Below are 26,860 nucleotides of genomic sequence, written 5' to 3'. Positions count from 1 at the left end.
TGCAGTCTGCCTTTTTAGTACAGCAGTGAGCTGCACTTGTTCTCCTTCAAGTGGATGGGACAGTGCTACACAGCTCTTCCTCCCCACAGCAAAGATAACAAGCAGAGGAGGGACAGATGATTGTGGGTAAGAAGCAACCCGGGACTGGAGCTCTGGGCTCTTACCTGTCCAAACACCTGCCACTGAACTCCTGGCTCTGAGATCCAGGGGGCATGTAAATGTCCATGTCATCCTGTCCCAAAGGGTGTGGGGAGGAAGCTGGGAGATACACCGCTGTCCAGACATGCAGCGCTCGCACGTGGCACACAGGATGCAGCACCTGCAACAACCACTGTGGTTAGAGATGAACACAGCAGGAAACCTCTCCAGCCTCTCCTCATACAGTTCCCGGTGCCTGGCAGGTGGACACCTCAGAAAGCGAGGCCAGGAGCCGTACTCACCTGCTCAGACCCTGGCATGTAGAGAAGATTGTGGAAGTTCTTATTTCCAGCCCGCAGGAGTGACCACACTGAGCAGGTTCGCTTGTAGATATTGTGCATCTCTCGCTCGCATGGGCTGTTCCCAAGGAAGGTCCCATAGAGGCAGGAATACGTGTGTTGCACCAGCTTCACCTGCAGCATCAAAAGGAGAACAGCTGCCATGACTATTGGGAAGCGGTGCTGCCTGTCTCCAAGGGCAACATCTTCCACCTCTCTGGGCAGATTCTCACCCAGCTGGTGACCTCAGTGCTGTCATCTCTGTCACACAGGGCACTTCAAGTGATATCAACAGTCAACTGATACCACGTCTATGACCTCAAGCTGTATTACATGATAAGACAGATTACTAGCTATCACTTCCCCATTTTTTTCTTAAAGCAAGCTTTTGGTTAAAACAGTGCTGCTGATGGAAGCTTTTGGTTACAACAGAGCTGCTGATGGTATGTGAATTCACTGGGCTAGGAAAGAAGCAATCCAAAGAAACTACAGAACATAAAACTTTCATTGCTGCCTGGTCTGCTTGGTCTGCCCAGCCTGCAGTCCCCAGCGGGAGAAGGAAGAAACGCAAGCAGTTGGAGAGAAGCTGTCATTGCACATACAGAACCAGGTCAGAATGCCTCAACTGAAGGGCAGGGCTGAGCCCGCACAGGTATGTCAGGAATGCCAGCAGAGCCCAAGCAGTAATCAGACACTTCCCAATTTTTAATGAATTCCATTTTTTTCTTGTCCTTTATCAACCATAACACCACAAAATATCACGGCCTCCTCCTGCCTCTGCCAACAGCTGGTAAGGAATAAAGAAGTGTTTGCATGAGTATCTTACCAAAAAGGCTTCGTTAAATTCAAAGAGGCAAGGAAATTGCTTCAGAAGCTGATGAACAGCATCCAGCCACTGCAGGAACACGGGGCACTGCTCGTTCTGATCTTCCACCTTCTCCTGGTGACCACAGCGATCACCGAACTTGTGACCAAAATCCAGCCAATCTGATTCAACAAGCACCTGGAAACCCTGTGAATAAAAGAGAAAACTTCGCTGTAGGCACCGAGCGAGACAAGACGAGCCCCATCTGCCAGCACGGCCAAGAGACCTCAGGACTAATGAGCTCTGGCAAGGAAGCTCCATGCTTGGTTTGGGGGCAAAGCTACTTGAAGGTCAGGTTGCTTTCAAACACAAAGCAATGTCTGTTATTTCTATATGACAAACAACCTTGAGAATGAACATAAATAAATAAAATAATCACAAGGAGGAGCAGGGAAGCAGCTGCACCTTGAGCACAACAGGTTATTTACCAAAGCACTTCACCAAACTGGGAGTGGGGCATAAAATTCACTAAAAAAAGGCAGGAGGAACATACAGAGAAACTCAGTGCCCATAATAACAGCCCTGAAATGCCAGTAAGCTCATTTCCACGTGGAGTTCTGCTCCTGTCTGCTGAGAGTCACAGACAAGTGCTGCCATTTGACAGACATGGAACAGCAGAGTAGCACAACACCTACCTCCATGGTCCTGTAATAGGGGTCCAGAAGAATCTTTGCCAGCGCTACGATCTGCGGGGTCCTGTCCCAGCCGTCAGAGCAATGAACCAGCACTGGACGTCCTTCTCTGTCAACTGCACTGGAGACCAGCACGGCTGCCTTCAGCATGACAGAAAGGTGCTGCAGCCACTTGGTGCTCTCCAGGGCCGAAAGCCAGCTAGAAGGTTTGCAACAAAGCAGGAAGGTGGCTCAGTTCTCCAGCAGCACACAACACATTGACCCAAGTTGGTTTTGTGTTCTCAATGAAAATAAGTCTTTTAAAAAATATGTCAAAAAGCGGAGTCAACCAGTTTGGGAATAACTACAAACCAACATCTAATTGCAGTTTTTCCCTGATGCTTCTGAAACATAGAGGATAGGATACATATAGACAATGGATACTTAAGTCTGCAATGCAATCCGTTCCAGATTACCAGGGACCAGAATGGGCTACATTTAAGCACTGTGAGCACTTCCCCCATAGCCAGAGAATGGTGACTTACTTGCTGGGGTCTGGCACTTGGCTGCAGACAGCTCGCAGGTACTGGAAGCTGTTCCGGATGGAGTGGATGTTGGCCATGCCCATGAACACGACTTCGCAGTTTGGGTAATACTCTGAACACAAGAGAGACAGTTCAGGAACTGCTGCTGCAGCAATTGCCTCCTTGTGGTTTGGTTGTTCCCCACAGCAGCACTGCTCCATTCCAGCAGCACATAAGCAGTTATTCTAGGAAGCCTTGTGGGCCAGCAGCTGTTTGTGTGGAGTAACAGACTGCACAGCTGAGAAGGGCAAAGCGCTCCCACAGACGGAGCACCACAACGCCAACCCGACACAAACTGCTGCAGGGCCCACTCGACTCTGCAGGTTCAAGAAGTGCTGTGGGATGTGCTCAGCACCACGTACCTTCACATTCGCAGCCTCCTCCCTTTGCCCTGTTGGCCACGGCTGCTGTGTAGGACCTGGCATCAAGGATCAGCAGCTTCTGAGGGGTGCCCACGTTCTCCACACCCGAACATGCGGTCAGGGACGAGTCTGCAGGGAGAGCACAGGCTGAGTGCTGGCACCTCCCTCCATCCCTCCCATGGTAGCCCTGCACTGGTAGTGCACCCACCCCACATGCAGGGCCCAGGTTATGAACCTAGACACCAGGTTTAAATCTTGCATTATAACAGCCCTGTTAGCAGCAGAGACATTTAGATGTGGGGAGAGCTGCATAACACGCACATTTAGCAGACAGCAGAAGGAAGTGTGTTGTCTCACCAAAGTCAGCCTCGCAGGCCTCGCTGCCATCGCTGCTCCCGTTGTGTGGCACACCACCAGGTGCCTTCGCTCCAGGGTTCAAGGCACAGGCTTTGGCAATCGATGTCACAAGATACTCATCGTCAGCGTTCCGCCAGCCCCACCAGCTGATTTCGGGCTGGCTGCAGCGTGCAATCACCGCCCCGTTACGCACGTGTCTGCAAAGGAAGCCCCGTGGAGGTGAGGGACACCCCAGCAAAACTCCCCATTCACCCCCAGCCAGCTGGTGCCTGGGCAACCCTGCAGGGAGTGGGACACTGCCAGTTGCTGCAGCCATTGCTCTCTCAAGAGAACTTCAAATAATGATGGCTGCACTTTGGGAAAGTCATAGTTATTAACTGTGATAGTGCTCTGTTCTTCCCTTATCACCTCTTCCTTGCAGGACGTACTGGTTGTTAAACCATTTAATTTACCGCTTGTAAGTTAGAGGGATTAGCTCACTCAGCATCAGACTGGTTAGTTTCTGGGTGGAGGCCTGAGCTGGTGTTTATTAATAAGCCCTAAAATATGAACCCTACCCTGGCTGTAGGCCTCAGAGAAGGCCCGAAATAGGGCTAAGTGTGCACTTTTCACATGAACATCCATCTTAAATGGCCTGGAAAGGGGATGGAGGATTAGGAGACAAAGTTTGCTGTTGCTACAGAATCGTCCATGAGAGCCTACAGCTGGATGGAGAAAAAACTGCTGAGGATCTCATGATATCGAGTGATAAAAAAGCATATAGAATTTAATGTTAATAAATGAAAAGTCAATGTAAAACCAAAAGTCCACCGTGAGTAGGGCTCACTGAGTGACCACAGAAAGCACAGCCTCGCGTCCTCCTGAATACATGTGGCAGGAAATGGAAGATACCAGCAGCCGCAAAGGCCATGGAAGTAGAACATCTGCATCCCCTTCCTGTTACACTCCCTTGAGATGCTATCCCTGGTGTCTGGCCCTTCTCAGGGAGGGGATGAGGAACTGGATGGTCCTGTATCTCAGTTCTTCCTAACAACAACACCTGCCCCTCCCTGCCCTGCTGCCCCTCATGCAACACCTCTCTGAAGATGAGCCAGAGTAAGAACAGAGACACGGATAAGGACCTGACAAGCAACACCCAAATACCTTTTGTAGGTCAACACTGAAAAAGCTGCATTGGTGGCCAAGTAGAAGGCATAACAGATTAGATCCCAATGCACACTAGCACAAGCCTCAAGCCAACACTCAAAGGCCGCTTAGTGCCAGCGGAGCTCTGAGCACTCCTGCCATTCTCTCCCTTCCTCATGCTGTCACCCCTTTAGGGGCTCTGCCGTCCCACAGCAGAAGCTGCTGCTCCTTCCCATTATTTGCTCTGAAAGGCAGCACATCAGAAGAAACCCAAAGCCTCAGCACGTTCTAACAGCGGCGCACAGCATCTCACCAGCAGCGCTGCAGCTTGGAGGGATGGTTTTGCTTCTCAGAGTCAATGTTCTCCCGAAGCAACTTGCAAGGAACATTTGCTCACTAAGGACATCTTGCAGATGGTACTGCTGCAAACTTCCAAGAATCTGACATTGACGTTCAGCTCAAAACTCTCTGGAGCCCTTTTCTTTTGGTGCCATCCTGTGCTGCAGTTCTGTTTTGCAAGATGAGGAGCGGCGTCACTCCCAGGATCTATTTCTGGCTGCAGATGGGTAGCACCGACAGCAGCAAAGGCTGTGTTTATACTACGGAGTGAAGCACAGCCAAGGTGTGGACTGGAGCAGAGGCCCGTGATCACCCAAGCCTGTTTGTTAGCACACCCACAGCTTCTGGCCTGTGCCAACTAGAACGTTCCCAGACAGCGCCTGAGCACGTTTCTGGGACATGCGGGTGCTGTGCCATGACTGCTGCTCATGCCTGCCTGGGTGTGATGGCTCCATTCAGGACACAGAAGGTAGGAAAGGGCTTCAGCTGTGCTGGTGTGCGAAGCTACTGGCAGGCAGCAGTGAACTGCTTCACGCAGTGATACCAACTCCCAGATTCACTCAGAGCACAAAGCTAGAACACATCTGATGTTCTTAGCACGTCACCTAACTCATAGCAGTCAACCAGAAAGCTGCAACTAAGAGCTCTCTGAGCAGCTTGGCTTAAAACAGGAGGAACAGCCTAGAGAAGGTTTCCAGAGCATGCCTCTCAGTGACACCCATGGGCTCCTGCCTTAGATGCATGCCTGCAAGCAGCCCCAGTTTCCTGGTGTGCAGGGGAGAGCCCTGCCCCACTCAGCATGACCAGAAGGCTCCAGGCCGTGTGTTCTGCCACAGGGCTGCAGAAATGCCCACCATTTGCTGTTGTTCCCCTGATGCTTGCTGCAGCATGGGCACAGATAAAGGTGACTGAGAGCATCCGTGAGCAGATCCTGGCTAGTGCAGTGCCAAGGACTTGTGAAGGTGGCTGTGCAGACAGCGCAGTGACGAGGAGCGGCTGGCACACCATGCCCGTCTGCCTCTGTAGTCAGCTAAATAATTAATTGCATCCTCTGCGCTGCTTCACAAGCGAACTGTGCCTGCAGGCTCCTGCATCTCCACTGTGCACCTCCACTGAGAACCCAGCACTGAAGACCTGTGCCTCTGCCTTGCTTACCAGCCCAATTCTACTTTCTGTAAGGAAATTGATAACGTGATACCTTGGGGTGCACGCACCTGAGCCTCCTTGTCCTGAGCTGTGGGTGATAAGGAGCTGAGTGGGAGGCGTGTGTTTCTTCCCTTCCCCTGGTGCCGCACAAGGCACCACACCATGGCCCTCACAGCCCTTCTGGCCAATGCTTCCATTCTAGGGGCAAAGCCTGCAGAGCTCATGAAGAGGAGAGAGGTGGCGAAGGCCTTGCCCCATCTTGTAGCATCACTCATCAGCACCTTCTAATCTGATCCCAGGCTGCAGAGGGCTGCAGCTCAGCCTGTAAATTACCGGGTATCCTCACAGCGATATCATAAAGCACAGAGCAAAATAATTGTAAGAGAGCAGCAAAAAGATGAGCTTCTGCCCTGGGGTGGGGAAGCACACTGGGACAGTCTCCAGTGCCAGACCAATTTTAGCAAAAGTAATCACAAACACAATTAACTTCTTAGCTGACTTGGCTACAAAGAGGGCAAGGCCCCATACGATAACCAGCACTCATTACTCTTCTGCTGCAGAATTCAGGTCTTGTAGAAACAACACGCTGTGTTTTGCCAGCATCTGACAGCATGCAACACAAACCACGTAACACAGAGACATACAGGTAAGGTGTGTGTAAAGTCCCGGTCCTGCACACCTATGCAACCGACTTCCCATTTGGCTCAGACATGCCAGTCTCCTAGAAGATGTGCTTAAAGAGAAAGCACCCCCTGCCCTGACAAGCTCTGCTTTACTTTCTGCCTCGCCACATCCATCCTCATGTTCAGATGATTTTTGGAAGGCTGCTCTGATCATGGAAGAAACACTCCCTGTATCTAGCAGCTATCGACTCAACCACCTTCAGCCACCAGCAAACATTTCACCCTCCCTGTTACCTCAATGCTTACAAACTCTCACAGCTCACTCCAAACAGAAATGATTTGCAGATGGGTACCAGAAAGTACATCCAGGTCCTGCTGGACCCACCTGTCTGGATGAAGTGCTATGAGATACATGTTTGCAGCTTAGTGAGTAGTGATGGTTATAGGAGGACGGTTGGACTAGATGATATTCTAGATCCTCTCCAAACTTGTGATTCTATGATCCAATGATGGAGGGGCCATGCAGCAGGCTCATTTTGGCCAAGATTTCTTCTCAAAGATAGGCGTCACCTCATCAAAATACTCTGCATCTCAGAGAAAGAGAACCTGAATTGGACACGGTGCCCTTGCTGCATCTCCCACTGTAGTAAAGTCACCCCCATCCTCAGATCTAACCAAAGCAAGAAAGAAGCAGCAGTTACTGAACTCCCACTGGGAGAGTATCCTGCTTTACCAGCACGCACCAAGCTTGCAAACCTGCCCAAAGGGGCCTGGGGAGAGCACTTGTTTGTTTTGTGTTTACCTGTACACGACCACAGGGATCCTCTTCCACGACCTAAACGAAGCCACATTCTCCAGCTCCTTATCAGTGATCCAGACAGGCACCAGCAGCTTCTGTGGATAACTGGAACAAAGCCTGGAAAAAAAGAAAGCAGTGAGGCAAAAAAAAAAAAGCTTGCAGATGAAGAGATGGTTAATGAAATACACTGAGGTAATACAGAACAACCAGAGAGGACCAGGAGGAGGCATCTCAGTGAACGAAAGCTGGATGTTAGAGGTAAAACAAATAGAATTACAGAATGGTTTGGGTTGGCAGAGATCTTTAGGATCACCTCGTTCCAATCCCTGCTGTAGGCAGGGACACCTCCCATCGGACCAGGCTGCTCACAGCCCCATCCAGCCTGGCCTTGAGTGCTCCCAGGCTGGGGGCAGCCACAGCCTCACTGGGACATGATTCCAAAGAGCACAAACACCAGAAGAGCCAAACATGAACCTCAGTTAAAAGACACTGAAATTCAGGCAGGTCAGGCTGGTTTTAGGAAATGCCCCGTGAAGAAATTAAAACTATGAAGACTTTTTTCCACTCCCATGGAGGTGTCAGCCTGCTGCTGCACTGAAGGTCTGGGAGATAAGGCACAGCAGAACATCAAAACCATCCGCGCTGGTGTGAGCACACGGAGAAGCTGCCAGACCGATCCCTGTTTTACAGGTGACAAAGGCACACCGAGATTAACATGGGGGAACTACCTGCAAGGAATGAGGAGCAACTAATCAGCAGGACCAGATAATGCTCTCCCAACACTGCTACAGCAACCCAAATGTGCACCAGGTGAATGATTAACGGAGATGTGTAAGCTATTGCTTACATTGGCGCTGGTGCCAGAGGAATGGAAGGTGGCAAACATGGTGTTGGTTTTGTTAAAAGCTGAACGTGGGAAACCACTTAAACCTGACTGCTGCACAAAGCCACCGACCGCCACCACTGAAAGGGTAAATACGGCACACTTGGGAAGAGTCAACATGGCTTTTGTGGAGGGAGGTGGCACATCACGCATCCACAAAGCAGACAGCGCCTGTGGTTGACCAGATTTGGATTTTCAAAGCTCTTTTTCTTTACAGGTTGCTCACCAAAGGCTCAAAGGAAGCTCTCCTCGAGTCTTGAGTAACTCTTGGAAAGACAAGAAATGGTTACAGACCTTAAGTGGCCCCTTTTTCACAAGGGAGTCCCAAAGGGAGCCTGCCTGGCCCTGTGCTGTGCGTTATGGGACCACACTGACCCAGAACGGCATCGAAATGGAGGTTTGTCCCCAGGAAAAGGTGCATAACAACAGAAACATGAACATCAGTGCAAGCCACACCTACAGATGGGCACAGACAAAGCATCTTCCTGCCACAAAGGCAATAACCAGCACGGAGGAAGAGATCCTCCTTCACTGAATGTAGAAACGCGGCTTTATCCCTAGCAGACTTTCTATGTCTACATATTCATATGGCAAATACAAGCAAGAACAAGAAGTGCCACCTTTCCCATGAGCATGGAGGAAAGTATTACGATTTGTAGAGAGCTGTAACAAAACAGAATCACAGAATGGCCTGGGTTGCAAAGGCCCACAGTGCTCATCCACTTCCAACCCCCTGCTGTGTGCAGGGTCACCAACCAGCAGCCCAGGCTGCCCAGAGCCACATCCAGCCTGGCCTTGAATAAGTCTGACTACGAATTAAGAATGGTCACAGAACTGAGTGGGAAACATCAGCTGTCTCAAACTGTAACACGGCACTCCAGGCTGCTTTTCCTCATAAAGCCAAAAAATAAACACAACCACGACCATAAAAAGATCAAAGCTGGAAATAAGCATCAACAGTGGGAGAAAAGTGGGGATTTTTTGTTGCTTTTGAAATTACTGTGTGCACCAAACCTCAGCATTGTGAGCAATAGGAAAACAACTTCAGCCCTGGCAGCAGGGCTGTGCTGCTGGGGGCTCTCAGACCGCACACTCACGTAGATGACTGAGGATGCAAAACCACAGAGGGATTATGTAATAATTTTATTATGATGGTATGCTGAAAAGTATACTTTTATCAAGTCTGAAGGAGCGGCTATTATATGCCTGTATTGCTCTATTTTTATGATGGCTGTCGCCAGGAAGAAGATAATAGTTACCAGATAAGGACATCTCAGAACAGACTTGAAAGACAACGAACAAAGTCATTACCTCGGAGTATCCTGTCTCTAACAACGCTGTTTTGCCAATGCTGGGAAATAAAAGATAAAAGGACTATAAACAGTTAAAAAGTAACCTGATTCCTGTGAATAGAGGCAGGTGGTAATGATCAAAAGCCAAGGCAGGATTTAAAGACACACTCCCTGGAGCAGCAAGAGGGAACTGGTTTCAGAGTTGCACAAGCCAGTTACACCACCTTGGAGATCTCGGGATGTCTGCTGAGAAGGGAAGCTGAGACCTGCCAGCATCCCCAGGCAGGAGCTCGGCAAACCCAAGGGAAGCACAGCCAGCCTGCCCAGCTTCGTTTCAAGTTCTTTCTTCCCTGGTTTGGTCAAAATTAAAACACGTCTTCGGAGAAGCTGACTGAGGTCTGGGGTCAAAGCTCCCAGGAAGCAAAGAGCAGGTGGGTAATCTCACTTGGAAGCACTGAGGCAATCAAGGGGAACCACGTGCCAGAATGCTGCACTGAGGGGCAGCGTGGCTGCTTCCAAGGAGACAGATGCAGCTGCAGCACGGAGCTGCACACTCTGCTGCTGAGCAGGTCGGGAAAACAACTTCTATCTGGAGTTCTTAGATAAGCTGTGTCAGTACTGTCAACAAAGTCACAAAACAGACTGAAAGCAACGATGTGAGACTGCTAGGAAGATACTCTAAATCAAATCCCAAGTGCAGTTCTTGATGCCTTGAACCTTGAGAAAACACAAGAGAGGATGCAGCAGACTCAGAACTCAACAGGGATTCCCACAGTCCAGCATAACTGAAGCATCTCATGGTCTCCACAAGAGAGTGGAGATATGAAAGTGATGGGGATGCTTTTACTGCCTGAGAAACAGAGAAAGGACGGAGGGATCCCAGTCATTTCAAGACAGGGATTACAGGGAATGCAGAAGTGAATGTGACTCAACACTTAATAAAAACCTGTTGGCTTAATGCCACCTGCTGCAAAGAATGCGGAAGCGCTTCCCCATGAGCTCCAGGGGCACAGGATGGGCTAAAGAGGCTGCTGTGCTCAGCTGAAGGGGCTCAGGAGATTCCTGCTCCATCCTCCTGCCCACAGTGGGACCACCTGCAACACCACATAGGCTGGGACCTGAAATGTTCCCATGCAGCTCCACGTGGACATGGCCCAGCACAGCACCACCCTGAAGGAGAAGGAATTTCCCCCCGTGTTCAATCTGAACCTCCCAAGCTGCAATTTGTGAGCACTGCTCCCTTGTTCTGCCACCTGCCGCTGTCAGAAAAGCTTCACTCCACCTGCTTTGTAACCTTCCAGCTCTGTAGCTTGAAGCAGATCAGCCCTCAGCCCCTCCTACAGCAAACTGAAGAAGCCTTGCTTGTTCCCAGACCACTCAGCTCCACAACAGCCCTCCAGTGCCTCATCCCCTTTCCTGACACATGAGAACAGCTGCTCGACTTTATGGAAACTTCTATATTTTCAATATGAGCCTTTTAGAGAGACTGACCACAAAGGCAACCCTATGATGGATGATTTCTCCCAGACTCCCAACCATCTTCATGGAGGAGTTATGGCCGCATTATAAACTGCCTGGGTCAGCACCTACAACTGCTACAAGCTTTGACGTTTGGGGCATCCTCTGCTTCCATTCCATGACACGAAAAAAGGAAAGAAAGGAGAACTCATATGCTGACCTGCCTGAGGGCGAGCACGACCCAAAAGGAGGATTAGCTGGAGCCTGACTCATCCACTGCTCTGCAGGGGGACTGTGATGGGAATAAAGAAAGGAAAGAGGAGAACCAGGAGGCCCTGGTGGTGCAACACTCACTTGTAATTGTTGTTGATGTCAGAGACTCGCCAGACGTTCTGCAAGTCAAAGCCCATCCTCACAAGCTCCATCTCAAATCGGTATCTTACGTGGTCACCTGGAATAGCAGAGCACAAAGTATTTACTGATAACACTTTAACATTAGTGGCAGCTCCATAGCAACTACCGGAGACTGAAGAGAAACCTCAGGACAGCTGGATGTCAGTGTTCTTATTTCAGGAATCACAAAGCCCGGTCCCTCACAGAGGTTCCTCTGCTTATTTCATTGAGTCAGGTCACCTCCCAGCCCCAGTGCAGGAGCAGCACAAAAAAACCCCTCTTCTGCTAAGGAGTATTTTGTGATGGCAGCGTTCATTTCATCCGCTTTTCCCTCCCAAGGTGGATACTCACTCAGGTTACTGCCCCTCTCCTCTAATGGCAACAGATTTCTAAATGCAAAGCCATCATGTTACTTCATTTCCTCTCATCCATGCTGAAGCTTTACCAAAAGAAAGCAACTGCAAATGAATTTTGTGTTCCAGGAGAGGGCAAACTCCCGACCCACTGCGGGCAGCACCACAGCTCTGCTTCTCACTATCTGGATTCAAATAATTTATTTGTTCCTGCACAAGAATGAGCCTGCAGACCTGATCCTGGGGATGCCGGGGCACGTCTAAGTGTAGGAGACGTGCTGATATTAATTATGCTGCCTCAATGCAGATGACATTTGCTGCTTGAGCTGTCTCATTATCGTGATGAAAGTGTTGAAGTACGGGACGTTTCCTTCACTCACAAGGAGAAAGGAAAAGGAGACTTAAGTGCCGCTGCCTCAGAATGCTCCACACTTTGCATATTATTATTATTCCTTTTGCTGTGCTTGTTATCCAGCTGCATGGACACCAGCTGCATGTCTAGGCCAGGTGCAGGATGCCCCTGAGCAAGATGGGCTTGGGCTATGGCTACAGCACAGCATAAGATGCAGCAAGACACCATGTTATGAATGATGGCTCCAATTGCATCACTGTACTTCTAGATGGATAAACAGGGAGGGGACAGGCCAGGATTCTACCTGGACGGCACAGATGTGCATGTTGATCTTCCTCATCAACACAGACTCCTAAGCACCACGCGTGGTAGGCAAATGCAAAGAGGTCCTCAGGCTTAGCAGGGCGGGCAATGGCTCGATTTAGTCTCTTCAGCCACTCCTGGCACTGCTTAAAGGTGGAAAAATGGCACCTGCAAATGCAAATCATATTCAGTGAGTACATACACCCAGCTGGGACACAGACAGGGAGCTCCATTTAACCAGAAAAAGGAATAAAGCATCAACTCTTTCGAAAAACAGAGCAACCTCGTCTATAAACAGCTTCATTCCAATGATGGTGCAAAGGCAGGTGTCAGAGCAGATTGTGACAACTGCAGTGGCACCTACAGCAAGGGATACCTGATCACTTTGGAGTCCTTGCAGACGATGTGAAGCTGGAACATATCCCGGCACTCCACACTTTCCATCATCCTCAAAGGCACCTGCAAGGGACAGAAGGAGGGCATGGCAGAACAGCACAGCAGCGGACACAGCAGCCCTGCCCACAGGCCCATGGTGCCCAAATGTGGTTCTATCAGCTAACGGCAGCTCCCAGCCCAAACTACAAACACACTCCAAGGTTTATGAAGCTTCTTGATGCAGCACAGAGTCTGTTCCAAGAATCACCAGCCAGATTTCTACTTGTACCTGGGCAGTCTCCCACCATGGGTCAGTTACAGACTAAATCACAGCCAAACAAGCACAGACAACTGAGCCAAACAAAGGCTCCAATAGAAGACGGCAAGTGGAGACAGCAAGAGAAAGTCCCAGGCTCCCACCAGCTGACTCTCATGCAAGGGAAAGACCTAATTCCCATCCATTGGAGCACCCCACTGCACTCCAACAACTGTGTGACCAACAGTAACAAGAGACAACGTCAGGCTTAGCAACTTAGAGGCCCAGTTCCTGTGTTGCAAACCAGAGAAACTGCTTATGTCTCCCTCACTCCCCCCCAAAATACTGCAAGAGGGAACAGTTAATGAGAAGATCCAAACTTACGTTGATCACAGAATCCTTAAATTTGATATGAAGCCGGTAGTTGGAGATGGCGATCACGGCATCATTTGCATGGCCAAGATACTCCACTCCCTCACCCTGCAACACAGTGAACGGGACCTGCAAGGGAGACATGACAAGTTCCAGACACATTGGAGATGAGGTGGCAGCAGACTGTGCTAAAGGAGTGAGGAAAGCCAGGTTTGGCTCTGCTGCACAGCAGCAATAGTAGCTGGGTCTCTTTCAAAGGCCTCTTGCAGCATGAAGCTGGCACAATATAGAGACTCCTCTTTCCAGCAGCTCTGCAGCAGGAAAATGCCAGGAGCAACGTATGTGAGAGCCAGATCAGCTGTTGCAATATGGCACACTATTGCCTTCCATGGCACAGCCCAGCTCTGACGTGCTACCTGTCCCATAGAGGGCCTCCTGCTGCACAGCACCACAGCATCACTGCTCCTCACCGCCAGCACAGGTGGAGGATGGGGAACACCCAGCCCGGCAGCATTGCATCATGCTCCAGATGTATTTCCCAGAGGCAGATGTGACGCCGTGTGCACTGCAAAGTCATGGCAGGGCTGGGAAGGAGGGCAGCGAGCACCGGGCAGCTGTTCCCAGCCTCCATGCACATGGAAGGACTTGCCAGCATGAGCTGACGTACAGCATTGCTGAACCTGCGGCTCCAGAGCACGGCCTGGCCTGGAGAAGTGCTCTCAGGTTTCAGGTCACAGAGCTCTGCCTGCTGCATCCAAAGTGGATGGTTTCTGTCTTCTCACTTCCTCACCTGCAATGACTCTTCCTCCTTTATCAGCTCCTTTGGGGGGAACAAATCCTTGGCCTGGATGTACTCCAAACTGGGGGGGCCTTCCTCGCCCTGCATTGAAAAGAAAACACACGTTGAGAGATGGGCCCCAGCTGCTGCATGCTATGAAAAGGCAAAATCAGGGCCATGGGATGCTCCTGCCTCTGCACACAGCTCCCTGACCACAGCTATGGCACAACCCCACAGCACAACAGCACAACTGCAGTCTGAAACAGGCCTCCCAGCCATGTCTCTTCAAGCTGCACAGTGCACAGAGCTGAGCAGATAACCTCGATGATGCACCTTGGAGGGATGCGACAGCGACTTATCATGGCAGAGCTGACCCTGTGAGCCTCATTATGGAACCACAGCAACGCACACACACAGGGTTCCACTCACAGCCCAGCTGTGACCTCCTCCTGCTGTTACCAAGGACTGCTTCCTTTGGGCAGCTTTTATCCTCATTCTCAGCCCTGAGATAACTGCAGACCCTGGATTCTTTTAATATGGAAACGTGAAACAACCCTACAGCAATGGGGTGCAGGTACACCCAGTCATAACAAGCCTGGACCCAGCAGTGCCAGCAGCAAAGCAGGACATTCTCCCTGCAGAGCACTGAACCTGGGAAGCCTGATGTGCCCTGGAGAGGCGTCCTGAGGGAACACAGGGAGCCTGGACAGCTCTCCTGGGGCAGTGAGGAATGTCTCAGTGGTGTCACTGTGCAATCACTCAGCAAATCCCAGCCCAGCCTTTCACTGACCATCAGCCCAGTTTCTGCCTGACCACCAGCACAAGAGTGAACAGCACCCAGACAACAGCAGAGCACAGCGGCTGAGGACGCATCCATTCAATGTGTTAAAGGACTTCTTCAGAATACCCCCTGCTCCCCACCGCTCCCCTACAGGCTCCAGCAGTTATTAGGAAATACTGTTCTGTGTTACGTATCACAGAGAATTTTACACAAAATGCCTTTCTGGCTGAGCTGCCTGGCCTAGAACCTCCACATTTCAACCCGAGGAAATGAGAACCCAACCTTTTGCTTCAGTCATATTTCAAAGGATGCCAAATCCCCACATCACCTCATAGGAGATAAAAAGGAAAGCATCTGTGGGCCACATCCAGTGCTGAACTCCCAACCTGGGACCCCTTCCTGTTCCAAAGGCCCACGGCCCCATAGCAGAGCCCTTCCCAGGACACAGGCAGGGGGATGTGCAGTGCGATGGGGGCACAGGGAGCGGCACAGCTTTGGGTGCAGGCCGGGCTGTGGGGTGGGCCCAAAAGGGAGGGCAGCCCCTCATCGCGCCTGGCAGCTCACAAAGAAATCCCATGGAGCAGCAGGAACTGGGACAGAGCAGCCCTGGTGTCCTTGAGTCCCTCCCTGCTGCGCTGTGGGATGCCATGAAGCTCAGCCCCTCCTGGGGCGGCCGCCGGGCACCCCTCACTGCTCACAGCACAGTGACCGGCCACAAGTCCCCGCTGTGGGGGTTCCTGCAGATCTCCGAGCAGAACCACTTTCCCATACAACACAATAGGACCCTGGGAGGGGTCTCACAGCCCTGCCCTGTGCTGGAGCACGGAGCTCCCCGGTGCTGCAGCTCTGCACGGTGTTCCCCAATAGCAGACATGGAGCCCCGGGGCCGTCAGCTCACTGCTGTGCCCTTGGGTTGGGGCACGACACCGCGATGGTGCCACACCGCGTCTCCTGGGGCACGTGCAGGGAGGAGAAGGGCCTCCATCAGTGAGAGGCGGCAGGATGCCAGGCTGGGCAGCACGGCCAGGCCTCAAGGACGGGCCTGATCCAGGGTAACGGCTGAGCACAGAGCAGGCAAAGAGCCTGGAACAGACAGGGAGGAGGAAAATAACAACAACAGAATAAAAGCACTTACAAAGCAGTTGAGCATGGAGCAGGAGACGCGGCCCGGCAGACTCATGTTCACTTCCCGAGGCGGCAGCTGGGCACAAGCAGCATCTCCCTCCTCAGGCCCCGAGCTGCTGCCGGCAGAGGCTGCTGCACGGCGCAGGGATTGCCGCAGCCTCGCCAGAGCTCGGCGGAGGGCACGAGCATCCCTGCAGCCGGCGGCCGCAGCAGGTGCCGCGCTCACAGCGCTGACAATGGAGGGAAGGAGGGCGGAGGACGGGCAGACTCCACCTACCTCGCAGGGACGTGGAGCACAGCTCTGCCATCTACGCGTCTCCCCGACAGGCGAGACAGAAAATGGAGAGGCCGGCGGGGATCACCCTCCTCTCCCCCTCCCGTCCCCGTGTCTCCTCCTTGAGTGGCTGCCGGGAGATGCAGTCCGGGCCCGCGGCAATGGCTGCCAGCAATGGAACAATAGGGAGCGGGTTGGTGCCGCAGCTCTGCTGCAGCGCTCGGCTCCATCCTCCGGCACAGCGCTCTCCATTTCCTGCTGCTCCGCCGCGTGTCGCTGAAGGACATGAAGGACACCCCGGCAGCTGCTGCTCAGGGATCTGCAGGACGGCCGCTGCCATGGCAGCCCCTGTGTGTGCTCTGAGCACTCGCAGCTCAGCGCTGCCATCCCGGAGCTGCAGGATGGTATTCTGCTGGGAAACAACACCTCCGCTCCATCACCGGCTGCCGCTGTCCAGGACGCAGCTGCTGCATCCTGCTCCCATCCACGTCCTGCCTGGTGCACAGCCGACCCACCCCTAAGCAACATGGAAGGGGCTGTACAGTTTCAACCTGCACCTCTCCCTGCTGCAAGCACAGCCCCTGGGACCATCTCACCTCACTAAATCCCTGCTCCCGTGTCCATGCAGTCTCCTTTCAGCTGGCTTCGCTCACAGCATTTCCTAAATGCCAAGTCAGGTGTCTCCCCAGCTGGAATTCCCTCTGCTGTTGCTAACACTGTGAGACCAAACCAGGATGACACAGCTCCTCTCACCAAACTGGGCTCCTCCAATCCCTGTGCACGCTCACATTCATGCAGGCACAGAGGGGACCCTCCACCACACACGTGTGCCCTTCCCAATCCTGGTTCACCCTTGTCCTCCATTTCACCCAGCTGCTGTCAGTGCTCCTATGTTAGGCAGAGGGCAGCACTGCTATTGCTTCTATGTGGTGCTGCTGGGGCTTTCTGTTACTGCAGCATCACGCTGGGAGAGAACTCCTGCAGAGACAGAGGGGCTGTGGCCGTGGATGCAGGGAGGAACCCACAGCCCTGCCCTGGGGCTGCCCTGATCCGCCCCACTGGGGGAGAACAGCAGGGAAACAGGAGGAGGTAACGGCCTCGGGCAGCTGCTCCCACATCCCAGAAGTGGCAATGAATCCCCATTCTGCACACGGATGGATGCTGACAGCTGAAGAGCTGCGGCCAGTGGAGCTGCTGGTCCTGCCTCCTCTGCTCCTGCAGCACAAAGGGCAGCTTTGTGTCGGGCCTCTACAAAAATAGCTCATTTCCTCAAAGCCTACAGCAGCACTTGGTGAGCCAAAGGCCTGCTGGGCCACTCAGGTGGCCTTCCAAAAACAGAACCCTCAACTCACGTGAGATGTTACTGCTTTATATCCTATAAACCAGGACGGGGATACGAGCAAACATCTGCATGGAGGTCAAAGAGCCAAAGGGAATGAGACAGATCTGCGCAACAGCATTCAGATCCACAGAGACTGATGGCCACCAACCAAAATGTTACAGAACGGGTTCATGGTCACAGCAAAAGGGGCCACGCAGCACATCACAGCTGCAGCTCCTCAGCTGGTTTTGGAAGCAGGTTTAGATGAGTTTGTGGAAGAAAAACCTACCAAGGGCAAATAAAACAATGCGAAAGCACAGCACAAAATCCTTAGCCCAGGTTATCAGCAGTCTGGCTGTCCTGGCTGCGTTTCAGCCCCCCCGCATCCTTTGAAGCCATGCTCTGCTCTGACTAATTATTCTGCAGTCTCTGCTATCTCAGCATCACCAAAGCACACTGTTAACGTGGAGTTAATCCTTCATTAAGAAGTGAGAGAGGAATAGAAGGAGAACTCCCACCTGTAAGATTTAAAGTAAATCCGCAAGAAGCAACGTGTGGGTGACTGTGTCTCTACCCCAAGGAGGCAGAAGAGGATTCCGGCCTTACTTGTATATTCCAAGAACAAGTTTAGAGATAAATTCACCTTACCAACAGCATCACGGCTACTGCCACACCTCAGAGCTCTTTATGTTCTGCTATCACACAACCTACACAGGATTACAGCGTTCTTACAACCACTGAATCCTAGAATGGCCTGGGTTGCACAGGCCCACAGTGCTCACCCAGCTCCAACCCCCTGCTGTGTGCAGGGTCACCAACCAGCAGCCCAGGCTGCCCAGAGCCACATCCAGCCTGGCCTTGAATGCCTGCAGGGATGGGGCATCCACAGCCTCCTTGGGCAACCTGCTCCTGTTCTCTCTCCATCTCACATTTCACATTTAGCAGCAGCACAGACGGCTGTTGGCCACAAAGAACAAACATCCCCACTGGGTCACAGGCAGACCAGAACGTGTACTCACCATCCTCGGCCACCGTCCAAAACCTCCTGGTCAATCACAGCTCTGTCCCTCCTTCCACCAGACACACCTGCAGCAAAAGAAAGGTAATTTGCAGCAATTCAGATCAACAGCAGCAACACTCCATTATGAACAGAGCTCCCTGCCCATTTGCAACCTCGTTTCACCCCCATGCCAGCTCAAGACACCAAGTGGGATGAGCCTAGAGCTCAAGCAAGGGGCAAACCCCAAAGGCTTCCCCTTGTGTGTGGGGGCAGCTGAAGGTCTGGCTGCTGTGCTTCAAGGACCTGGTGAGGACCCTTGGACAGATGCTCGGGATTTCAGTGAGCCTCAGGAAAATACCCTAAAATCAAACCCATGGGCTCAGGAAGAGGAAAGCTCACACATTCCATCTCCTGCCAGCTCTGTGCCCAGAGCAGCACTGCTCGCAGGTAGAGCTGTTTATGGGGCAGCAGGCAATGAGCCAGCCCTGCACAGCGCCCTGCTCCAGGATGGTCCCTGCGGGGTCCTGCACAGTCCCACGGGTGATGCTGGGATTTATGTGGAGGAAGAGCCTTCCTCAGGGTTCCTCTGCTACAGAACCATCTGACCACTGCCAGCCCTCTCCTCCTGCATGCCTGCTCAGTGCCTGCCATCTCCATCCCAGCACAGAAGGACATGCGGTCACACACCTACACCACAGCAACGGCAGCAGTGAGGAAGCAGCTGGACATGCATCCCCCTGTGAGCAGCAGCATGTGGGTCAGCGAGGAGCAGAGCCTGCGGGACTCACCAGGCAGGTGAAAGCACACTCAGCTCCAGGAGGAAACTGCTTAACCACGCTCTGTTTGCCAATCTGCAGCCATCTGAATTATTGATATCGCCCGGCTGCACGCGGGTACTTTTCCTGCTGTATCTGCTCACCAAACCTCCGCTCACAGCCACTGCAGTTCCTCACTTCCTCCCTCCCGCAAAGCACAGCCCTGCAGCAGCCGTGAGCTCAGCACACAGGAATGCAGGGAGCCCAGGGCTTCCTCCTCCCTCTGCCAGGACAACCCAAGGGCTCCTCAGCCCTGTGGGCTGCAAACCACGGCCCAAGGAAGATGCAGCTCTGCCTGATGGCAGCGCACAGCAGCACATGGGGATGCAGTGGGGCACACAGCGATGCCCATTGCTCACCCTGCTGGATGGATGGGAGGCGAGAGCTGCCGACCATTGGGCTGCACAACATGAGGGAAGGAAATGTCGGTCATGGGAGGGGAACGGGAGCATGGGAGGGAGAGCTCTGCTTAAAGCAAAAGGAACCAGCAGCGTGGGGAAGGGGTCAGAGGAAGGTGAGAGGAACCTGTGTCTGCTGGGGGGAGAGCTGCAGGAAATGCAGAGAAAGGCAGCAGTGCTGGCACGGCTATTTGTCTGCTGGGAGGAAAATAAGTTTCTGTGCAGTGAGAAGGGGAAGGACGGCAGGAGGGGTGGGGGAGCCGGAGGTGTGCATTGAGCAGCAGCTCTGAGCACAGTGCAGCTCTGGGGCAGAGGTGAACATGGCCAAAGGGGGAGGGAAGGGAGCAGGAACACAGAACGGGTGTGGAGATGGCAATGAGGGGAAAGGGTCAGAGCTGGGGAGGAAAACAGCCTGAGAAACGCCTCTGGGGATGGGCACCACTGTGCCAGGCAGCTGTGACCCAGTGTGTAGGGGGACAGGGGACAAGGACAGAGCCCTGCTCTGCAGCAGGCCCCAGCGGGCACTGCCACCCACTGCCTGGAAGTGCAATTAACTCCAGCATCACGCTGCCAGCCGGCACCACTCACATCACGGCAGCACAATCCCCGTCCCAAGGGGCAGTCAGTAATCACACACAAAGCCCCGTGCAGGACACGCTGCCTGCAGAGGACAGCACAGCACCTCGCTCTGCTCTGCGGGCAGCCATGGCACCAGGTGGCAGCAGCACCCCAGGGACGTTCCTGCCAGGTCGGCCCCTGAACCTCCTCCATCTTCCTGACAGCTCCTCGTCTTCCTAATGAGCCGCACAGCGCAGGGGCAGGCAGAGCTCGGCTCACTGCATCCATCCATCACTGACAGCCCGGGAGGAGCCCAGGCTGCAGCAGAAGAGCCTCAGTTCCTCCCTGTGACACTGGCAGGACCCACAGCACTACAGAGCCCCCCTCTGCCCCACAACCCCACATCAGACCGGGCAGAGCGACTCACAGCACGGCTCTGTGCCCCAATGCTGCACGTAGGACTCAGCCCCACACAGAACAGTGATGTAAAGCAGAACATCGTAGAACAGCAATGTGAAACGCGCCTTTGGCCAACGCTTCCAGCCCCCCCTCAATCCCATCCCGTTGTTCTCCAATTCTGTTCGCTTTTCTTTAAAAAAGAAAGGGAAAAAAAAAAGAGCAGTTGGGACATTTCAGTCACAATTGGGCCTTTATTCCAGCCCCAACAATTGCCTGCTCCCTGCCCAAGGAGACGCAGATGGACCCGGCCCAGCTCCTGCCTTCCCCATGCTCTGCTCTGAGCTCAGCACACTGCAGGCAGGATGGAGGGCCAGGTGAGCATCACTGCCCTCCAACATCAGCTGCTTCTAAAAACAGGGACAGCCGCGGCGGCCTCTTAGCAGACATGCTTAGAAAGGGAAATCCCCGGCCAATCGATAAGCAGCAGCCGATGTATTTATAGTGAGTCCCTGCTTATCCGCAGAGCTGCACAGACACACGCTGCTGTCCCATCAGTGCCCAGCACTTGGGCACAGGCACAGGACAAGCTCGGTGCCAGCACAGCCGGGGGCTTCAGTGCATCTGCTGCAGCCAGCACAGCTTCTCATGGCCGTGACTGCAGACTGCTCCAGGGCTCACGGAGCACAGAACGCCTCCTTACAAGAGACCTGGACAAACAGCAGCAGGTTCCCTTTTCTCCTTTGCTCAAACCCAAAGCAGGCACCCTTTGCACAGCAGCACATTGCTGACAGGAGCAGAGGGCACCGCACGCCCTGCAGACCCTGCACAGCTTTATCCAGAGCCAGATTTTCCCCAGCACTGCTTATTCATCCCCGCACGCACCCGGGGCTGCAACACAATGGCTGCGGGTAGCAGAGTAATGAGAAGCAGGAGGGAGGGGAGCTGGAACCTCCAGAGCCTGCAGCGTGGGAAGCGCTCAGCTCCCAGTGCCCCAGCAGAAGCCCAGCAGAAGCCCAGAAGAACCCTATTAGAACCCCAGCAGAACCCCATTAGAACCCCATTAGAATCCCGGCTCTGGGACTTGTGGGGCTGGGAGGAAGCAGCGCCGTGGTGGGACTTTGCCCGCTGGTGCCCTGAGCTCCAGGAAACTGCATTTCATCTGCTTCGTAATCAGCAAAACACGCCAAAAATGCAACAAGGAGCAGAGCTGAGCAAACCTTTCCTGAGGAGGCCGAGCTGCTTCTCTCCTGTTCCAGCAGATGAGCCCCAGGTCACACAGAACTGTCACACTGCTGGAAATTCCTCCAGCAGAACAAGCTATTGATGCAGCAGGAGGGAGGGCAGGAGGGCAGGAGGGGGTTTTGCCTTGTATTAATGTGAGCTTTATCAACCAGAACTATTGCTTTGCTCTATAGCACAAAACCACTTCTACTTCCTCTTCCATCCTGTTTAGTGCTGGCAATGGGAGCTCTGTGCATGGCTTTCCATCAAGGCAGTCGGATGGTCTGCACGGAGCCGCTGCACTGGGCAGTTCTATGGCACCACAACAACTTGCATTGGCTCTCCTTGCTGAGCAGGATGCCCAGCAGCCCCAGCACCCCACCACACCTTCCCAATGGAAACACAGAGGGGAATATGGGGACACCCCCAGCAGGCGGCTGGTGGGGAGCAGAGCCAGCAGGGAGCACATCTAGACTTGGAAAACAGGAGAGCAAAGAGCAGAGCAGTAAGAAATCAGCAGGGGCCAAAGCAAGAAAGTGCAAAGGACAGAGGGAGTGGAGCAGGTCGCTCGTACTCAGACACAAGCAACCCTGGCACCCGGCACCTGAGTCCCTGCACACAAGCTGTGCCACCTCAGCACAGCTGGATGCCCAAGGGAAAGAATAACGGAGCCCAGGTCGGGTCCCCAAAAGATGCCACCCCAACCCTGTTCTCACCCAACGCTGCTGTGGTCACTGTCTTTCCTTAAGGCACTGCTGCACTGCAGGCAGGGAGCCCTCAGCACTGAGCTGTGGTGCACAGTGGGCTGGTAAAGCCACAGGGAAAGTTTGGGACACGTGTTGGGATCCCCCCGGGGATTCCTGGACAGAGCTGCAGTGTTTGGTGCCATCCACCACAGCCCTTCCCAGCCACAGGGCTGGATACCCCACTATGTGCCTCTGGTTACAGCCACCAACATGGCTCAAAATCCCCTGAAAACAGGGACTTACAGCTGACATGAGCACTTCCCCTTTGAAACCCAGGGACTTTCTCTCCCCACGAGCTGCTGAACGCAGGCACCAAAGCGCAGCACACAGCAGTGACACGCTCAGAGCCCCCGACCTCACCTGCCCCACATGGCACAGCCCTAAACAAGGCAGCGCTGCAGGGACAGATGCACAGGGCCCTCAGCACTGCAAGGGATGACACAACTCCATGAAACATGGTAGTAAATCACTGCACCGCAGCACTGCCCCACACCAACCCCAAGCACCAGCACTGCTGCCAGCACCGGGACCTTCCCATTCGCAAGGCAGCCGTCTCCATCAGCTGCTTGTCAAGGCTGCAGGTGTGACAAATGTGAGCTCGGAGCTCCACTGACACACACACAGCGGGCACTGGCACCTTGCAGGAGCAGGAGGGCTCCATGTGTGCCAGGCAGGTGATGGATGGTGCAGCAGGGAGGGATGTTTGCAGAGGACGGAGGAGAACAGGGAGCATTGTCTGCAAGCACAAAAGATTCAAACAGGCAGGAAGCAAAACTGATACCCCTGAAACTGGAGATGGAGTTAATGCCCTGCAGGGATCCCAGCACTGCACTGCATCCCAACAGCCCCACAGGGAAATGGCTGCCCAGCAGCACACACTGCACACACACACACACACAGCACACACACACACAGCACACACTGTATACACTGCACACAAACACACACACACACACACACCTCAGCTGATCCCCGCTCAGCTTTGCATGAGAGCTACAGCACAAAGGCCGGGTAAGCACTGAGCTGTGATGAGCCCCAGCATCACAGCACTGCACGCAGAGGGAGCGCTGCAGAAGGACAAGGGCTGGCAAAGCTCCACACCTACCCAAAGGCACAAGCAAAGTTGATGGTCCCTGAGAGATCTGACACTACGCTGTGCCCACAGCAAAGATGTAACGCCCCAACTTGCCAGCACGGTGCAGCAGGAGCTCCTTAAGGGCCCCCTGATGCTCACAGCACACCAACCCCCCCCGCCTTGCAGATCTTCCCACTGATCCACAAAACACGTCACTGCCGTCCTGCCCCCATCCAACACACCCTTCATTTAGGGAACAGAAACGTGTCTGACTGCAGCCTCCATGTCTGACAGTGTCATTCCCACCTCCCCGGGTCCAACGCCGGGCAGCACAGTTGCATGCAGTCAGTACAGACGCATGCAGCCAACACGCAGGCACACCACTCGCTCTGTAGTGTTCAATAAGACGAGGCCATCCAGCCCATGGGGAATCCACCTGCTGCAGGACGGCCGTGCCTCTGGCTCTGGGGCAGCTGCAGTGGGAGGCAGGAGCGGGGTGCACACTTGGCTCATGAAGCAGAACAAGCACAAGCGCAGACAGCGCTGATGCATGAGGAGCAGCATCCCCTGGGCACCCTGCTGCACCCCAGCTGGCTGTAGGAGGCTCAAGGTGCACCCACCTCATCTCATGCACCAGGAGCACCTTCCCTCTCTGTGCACTGCAACCACCCAGAGCTCTGCCCGGCTGCGTGGCTCTGAGTGCTGCCACCAGTCACGCTCCAGCAATACAGAAATCCTTCTGCTGATCACTTGCAAATATATCTATATATTTTAATTAAAACAAGATGATGGTGCGGGCGGGCAGTGCAGCTGAGGCTGAATAGAGGCAACTGAATAGATCGATGCTGAATTGCCACGAGGCGCTCGAGCACCAGCAGGAAGCTGGCTACAACAGCGAGCTCCCAGGCCAGCAGAAAACAAAAGCCCTCGGAAGCTTCCAGAAGAAACAATGCAGGCGGCACCTTCTGCTCAGAGCAGTTCTCTATTTCAACAGAGAGCACCAGAGAAAGGCTGGCAGACAGCAAGTACCTGAACGGGCTGTAAAGCAGAAACGCTCGGAGGGGCCTTACCATGGCAGCACCGCAGCCCGTCCTGCAGCGTGAACAACCCCACTGCTTCAGTCTGCACTGAAGAACTGAGCGGGCTGGAAAAGGAACAACTTCACTCTGCAGCCAGCGCCGTGAAACGGGAGGATCCACAGCCATGAATGTGGGCTTAAGTTCAGCTGCAAGACTTTGCCCCCGAGCAGATGAGAGCCGAGCGGTTTCCACCTACACTCCTGCAGCCAGGACGGGCTCCTCAACGGGGAGGAGCTGTTTGTGCTGAGCAGCCCCGGCCTGCAGCGCACCCAGCACCCAGCACCCGGCCCACGCTGCACTGTGCTGTGCTGTGCTGTGCTGTGCTGCGCTGTGCTGTGCTGTGCTGTGCTGTGCTGTGCTGTGCTGTGCTGTCAGTGCTATGGCCCCATTCCCAGCCAGCCCCGTGCTGGCAGCTCTCCCAGCAGCGCTGTGCCGGCCCCACACAGCCAGACCCACACAAGAGGCCGCTGTGTGCAGCTGGGAAGGCTGAGCTCGGTGGGGTTCCCGGTGCAGGAGACCTGTGGGTCAGACCCAGCGCTGAGCCCCAGCTGGAAGGTGTGACGGGCCCTACTGAGACCAGGTGCCAACAGCAGCGATGCACCTGCAAACAAACACAGCGAGAAAGGAGCCTCTGGGGCTGGGAACTCTGTGCCTTCAATCAGAAGCCAACACATAAATCTGCTCCCCAGGGATGTGCCCTGGGCATGAGCTTCTGCTTGGGGAAAAGACACTGAGGGCATCTCTCAGTTATAAAGGAAAACCACATCAAAACAAAACGCACCAACAATGTCACCAGCACCGCAAAGAACAGGGACCGGCCACTTCATTTTGCTTTTGCCACGACCCATTAAGGTTCTGTGCCACACAGAAGGCAGGTGCTGCCTTCACATCTGCTGTGCACAGAGCAGCCAGGGCTGCAGAACCTGCTGCAAACCAGGTGCCAGCACAAGCAGCCCCGGACCCGACCCCGGCTCTGCAGACACCTTGAGGAACATGGAGCAGAGAACAGCTCCAGCTCCCAGCTAAAAGCCCATTTTCCTGCACCACACAACAACCAGAGAGAACCTCAGTGCACAACAGCATCACTGTGCATCGCTGCAAATCAATGGCAAACAGAGGCTGCAGCTCCACAGCTGCTCTGCTCAGGGGCCGAGCTGTGCAGGGATTCACCTTTACGTGCAGGTCTGGCTGCAGCCCGGCCGTGCAGCTGAGCAGGCATTTGCTATTTATAAGCTCAGCAGCTGATCCTGCCCAGGAAATCCTACCCCTGCTGCTGTGGGACAGCAGAGCAGCCGCGATCCCGGCCCATGAGGAGCAGCACCGGTGTCCTGAGGAGCCAGCGGGGCTAAGAGCAGCAATGGGTTTGTTATGTTAATTTATTAAGAGCAAATTAATCCTCTAATCAGCTCCATTCCTTATTGGCCAAAAAGGCTCCGATGTGCTCCTACAGCTCAGTGTCCTGCTGCACACTGACACACAGGGGGCACATCCCACACAGCCCAGCCCCAAAACTGCAACAAACATGAACACGAGGGAAAACTTTGATGCGAGGGCTGCAGAGCTCCAGGACGGGCTGAACATGGAGCTGGGGGGGAAACTCCTCCCATGGGGGTGTTAAGCCTGCCTGGATGCTGCTCTGTGCAGGGAGTGAAGGTGGAAGGGAGGACGGCGATGATGGGGGAGGAACGGGGCACCCAGCCCATGGGGGTGTGATGGGGGGTTTGACCTGGCCGTGCTGCGGTAACGGCACCGCTACCCCCACCCCCATTGGATCCCATTGATCCCATCGGATCCCATTGATCCCATCGATCCCATTGGGTCCTATTAGGTCCCATTGGATCCCATTGATCCCATTGGATCCCATCGTATCCCATTGGGTCCCATTGGATCCCATTGGGTCCCATTGATCCCATAGATCCCATTGGGTCCCACCACATCCCACTGGATCCCATCGGATCCCATTGGG

General features: G+C 53.8%; 1 protein-coding gene across 4 annotated transcripts in view; it reads right to left on the bottom strand.

The window, feature by feature from the left end:
* Window positions 1-26,860, bottom strand: part of MTMR4 (myotubularin related protein 4) — a 32,011-nt gene that overhangs the window by 4,799 nt on the left and 352 nt on the right. Inside the window, exons 1-15 of one of the 4 annotated variants that reach the window (XM_032448487.2) lie at window positions 24,886-25,495; window positions 18,623-18,689; window positions 14,115-14,204; window positions 13,337-13,453; window positions 12,698-12,780; window positions 12,323-12,489; window positions 11,275-11,371; window positions 7,291-7,404; window positions 3,256-3,452; window positions 2,899-3,027; window positions 2,498-2,609; window positions 1,977-2,172; window positions 1,303-1,488; window positions 441-611; window positions 165-319 (exon numbers count right to left, since the gene is read on the bottom strand). In XM_032448487.2, the coding sequence (XP_032304378.2) occupies window positions 165-319; window positions 441-611; window positions 1,303-1,488; window positions 1,977-2,172; window positions 2,498-2,609; window positions 2,899-3,027; window positions 3,256-3,452; window positions 7,291-7,404; window positions 11,275-11,371; window positions 12,323-12,489; window positions 12,698-12,780; window positions 13,337-13,453; window positions 14,115-14,204; window positions 18,623-18,625 (1,817 nt within the window). In that variant the 5' untranslated portion in view covers window positions 18,626-18,689; window positions 24,886-25,495. Of the gene's footprint in view, window positions 1-164; window positions 320-440; window positions 612-1,302; window positions 1,489-1,976; window positions 2,173-2,497; window positions 2,610-2,898; window positions 3,028-3,255; window positions 3,453-7,290; window positions 7,405-11,274; window positions 11,372-12,322; window positions 12,490-12,697; window positions 12,781-13,336; window positions 13,454-14,114; window positions 14,205-16,018; window positions 16,394-18,622; window positions 18,690-19,391; window positions 19,568-24,885; window positions 25,496-26,860 lie in introns of those variants that run through there. The other 3 variants (XM_032448486.2, XM_085522361.1, XM_015880848.3) reach the window with 3 other exon arrangements.

This window comes from Coturnix japonica, chromosome 22 (genome assembly GCF_054131305.1).
Source record: "Coturnix japonica strain WE chromosome 22, WE-NBRP24, whole genome shotgun sequence".
In the NCBI taxonomy this organism is placed as follows: Eukaryota; Metazoa; Chordata; class Aves; order Galliformes; family Phasianidae; genus Coturnix; species Coturnix japonica.
Note: the sequence above shows the minus strand (reverse complement) of the source record. Positions and strands in the feature narration are given on the sequence as shown.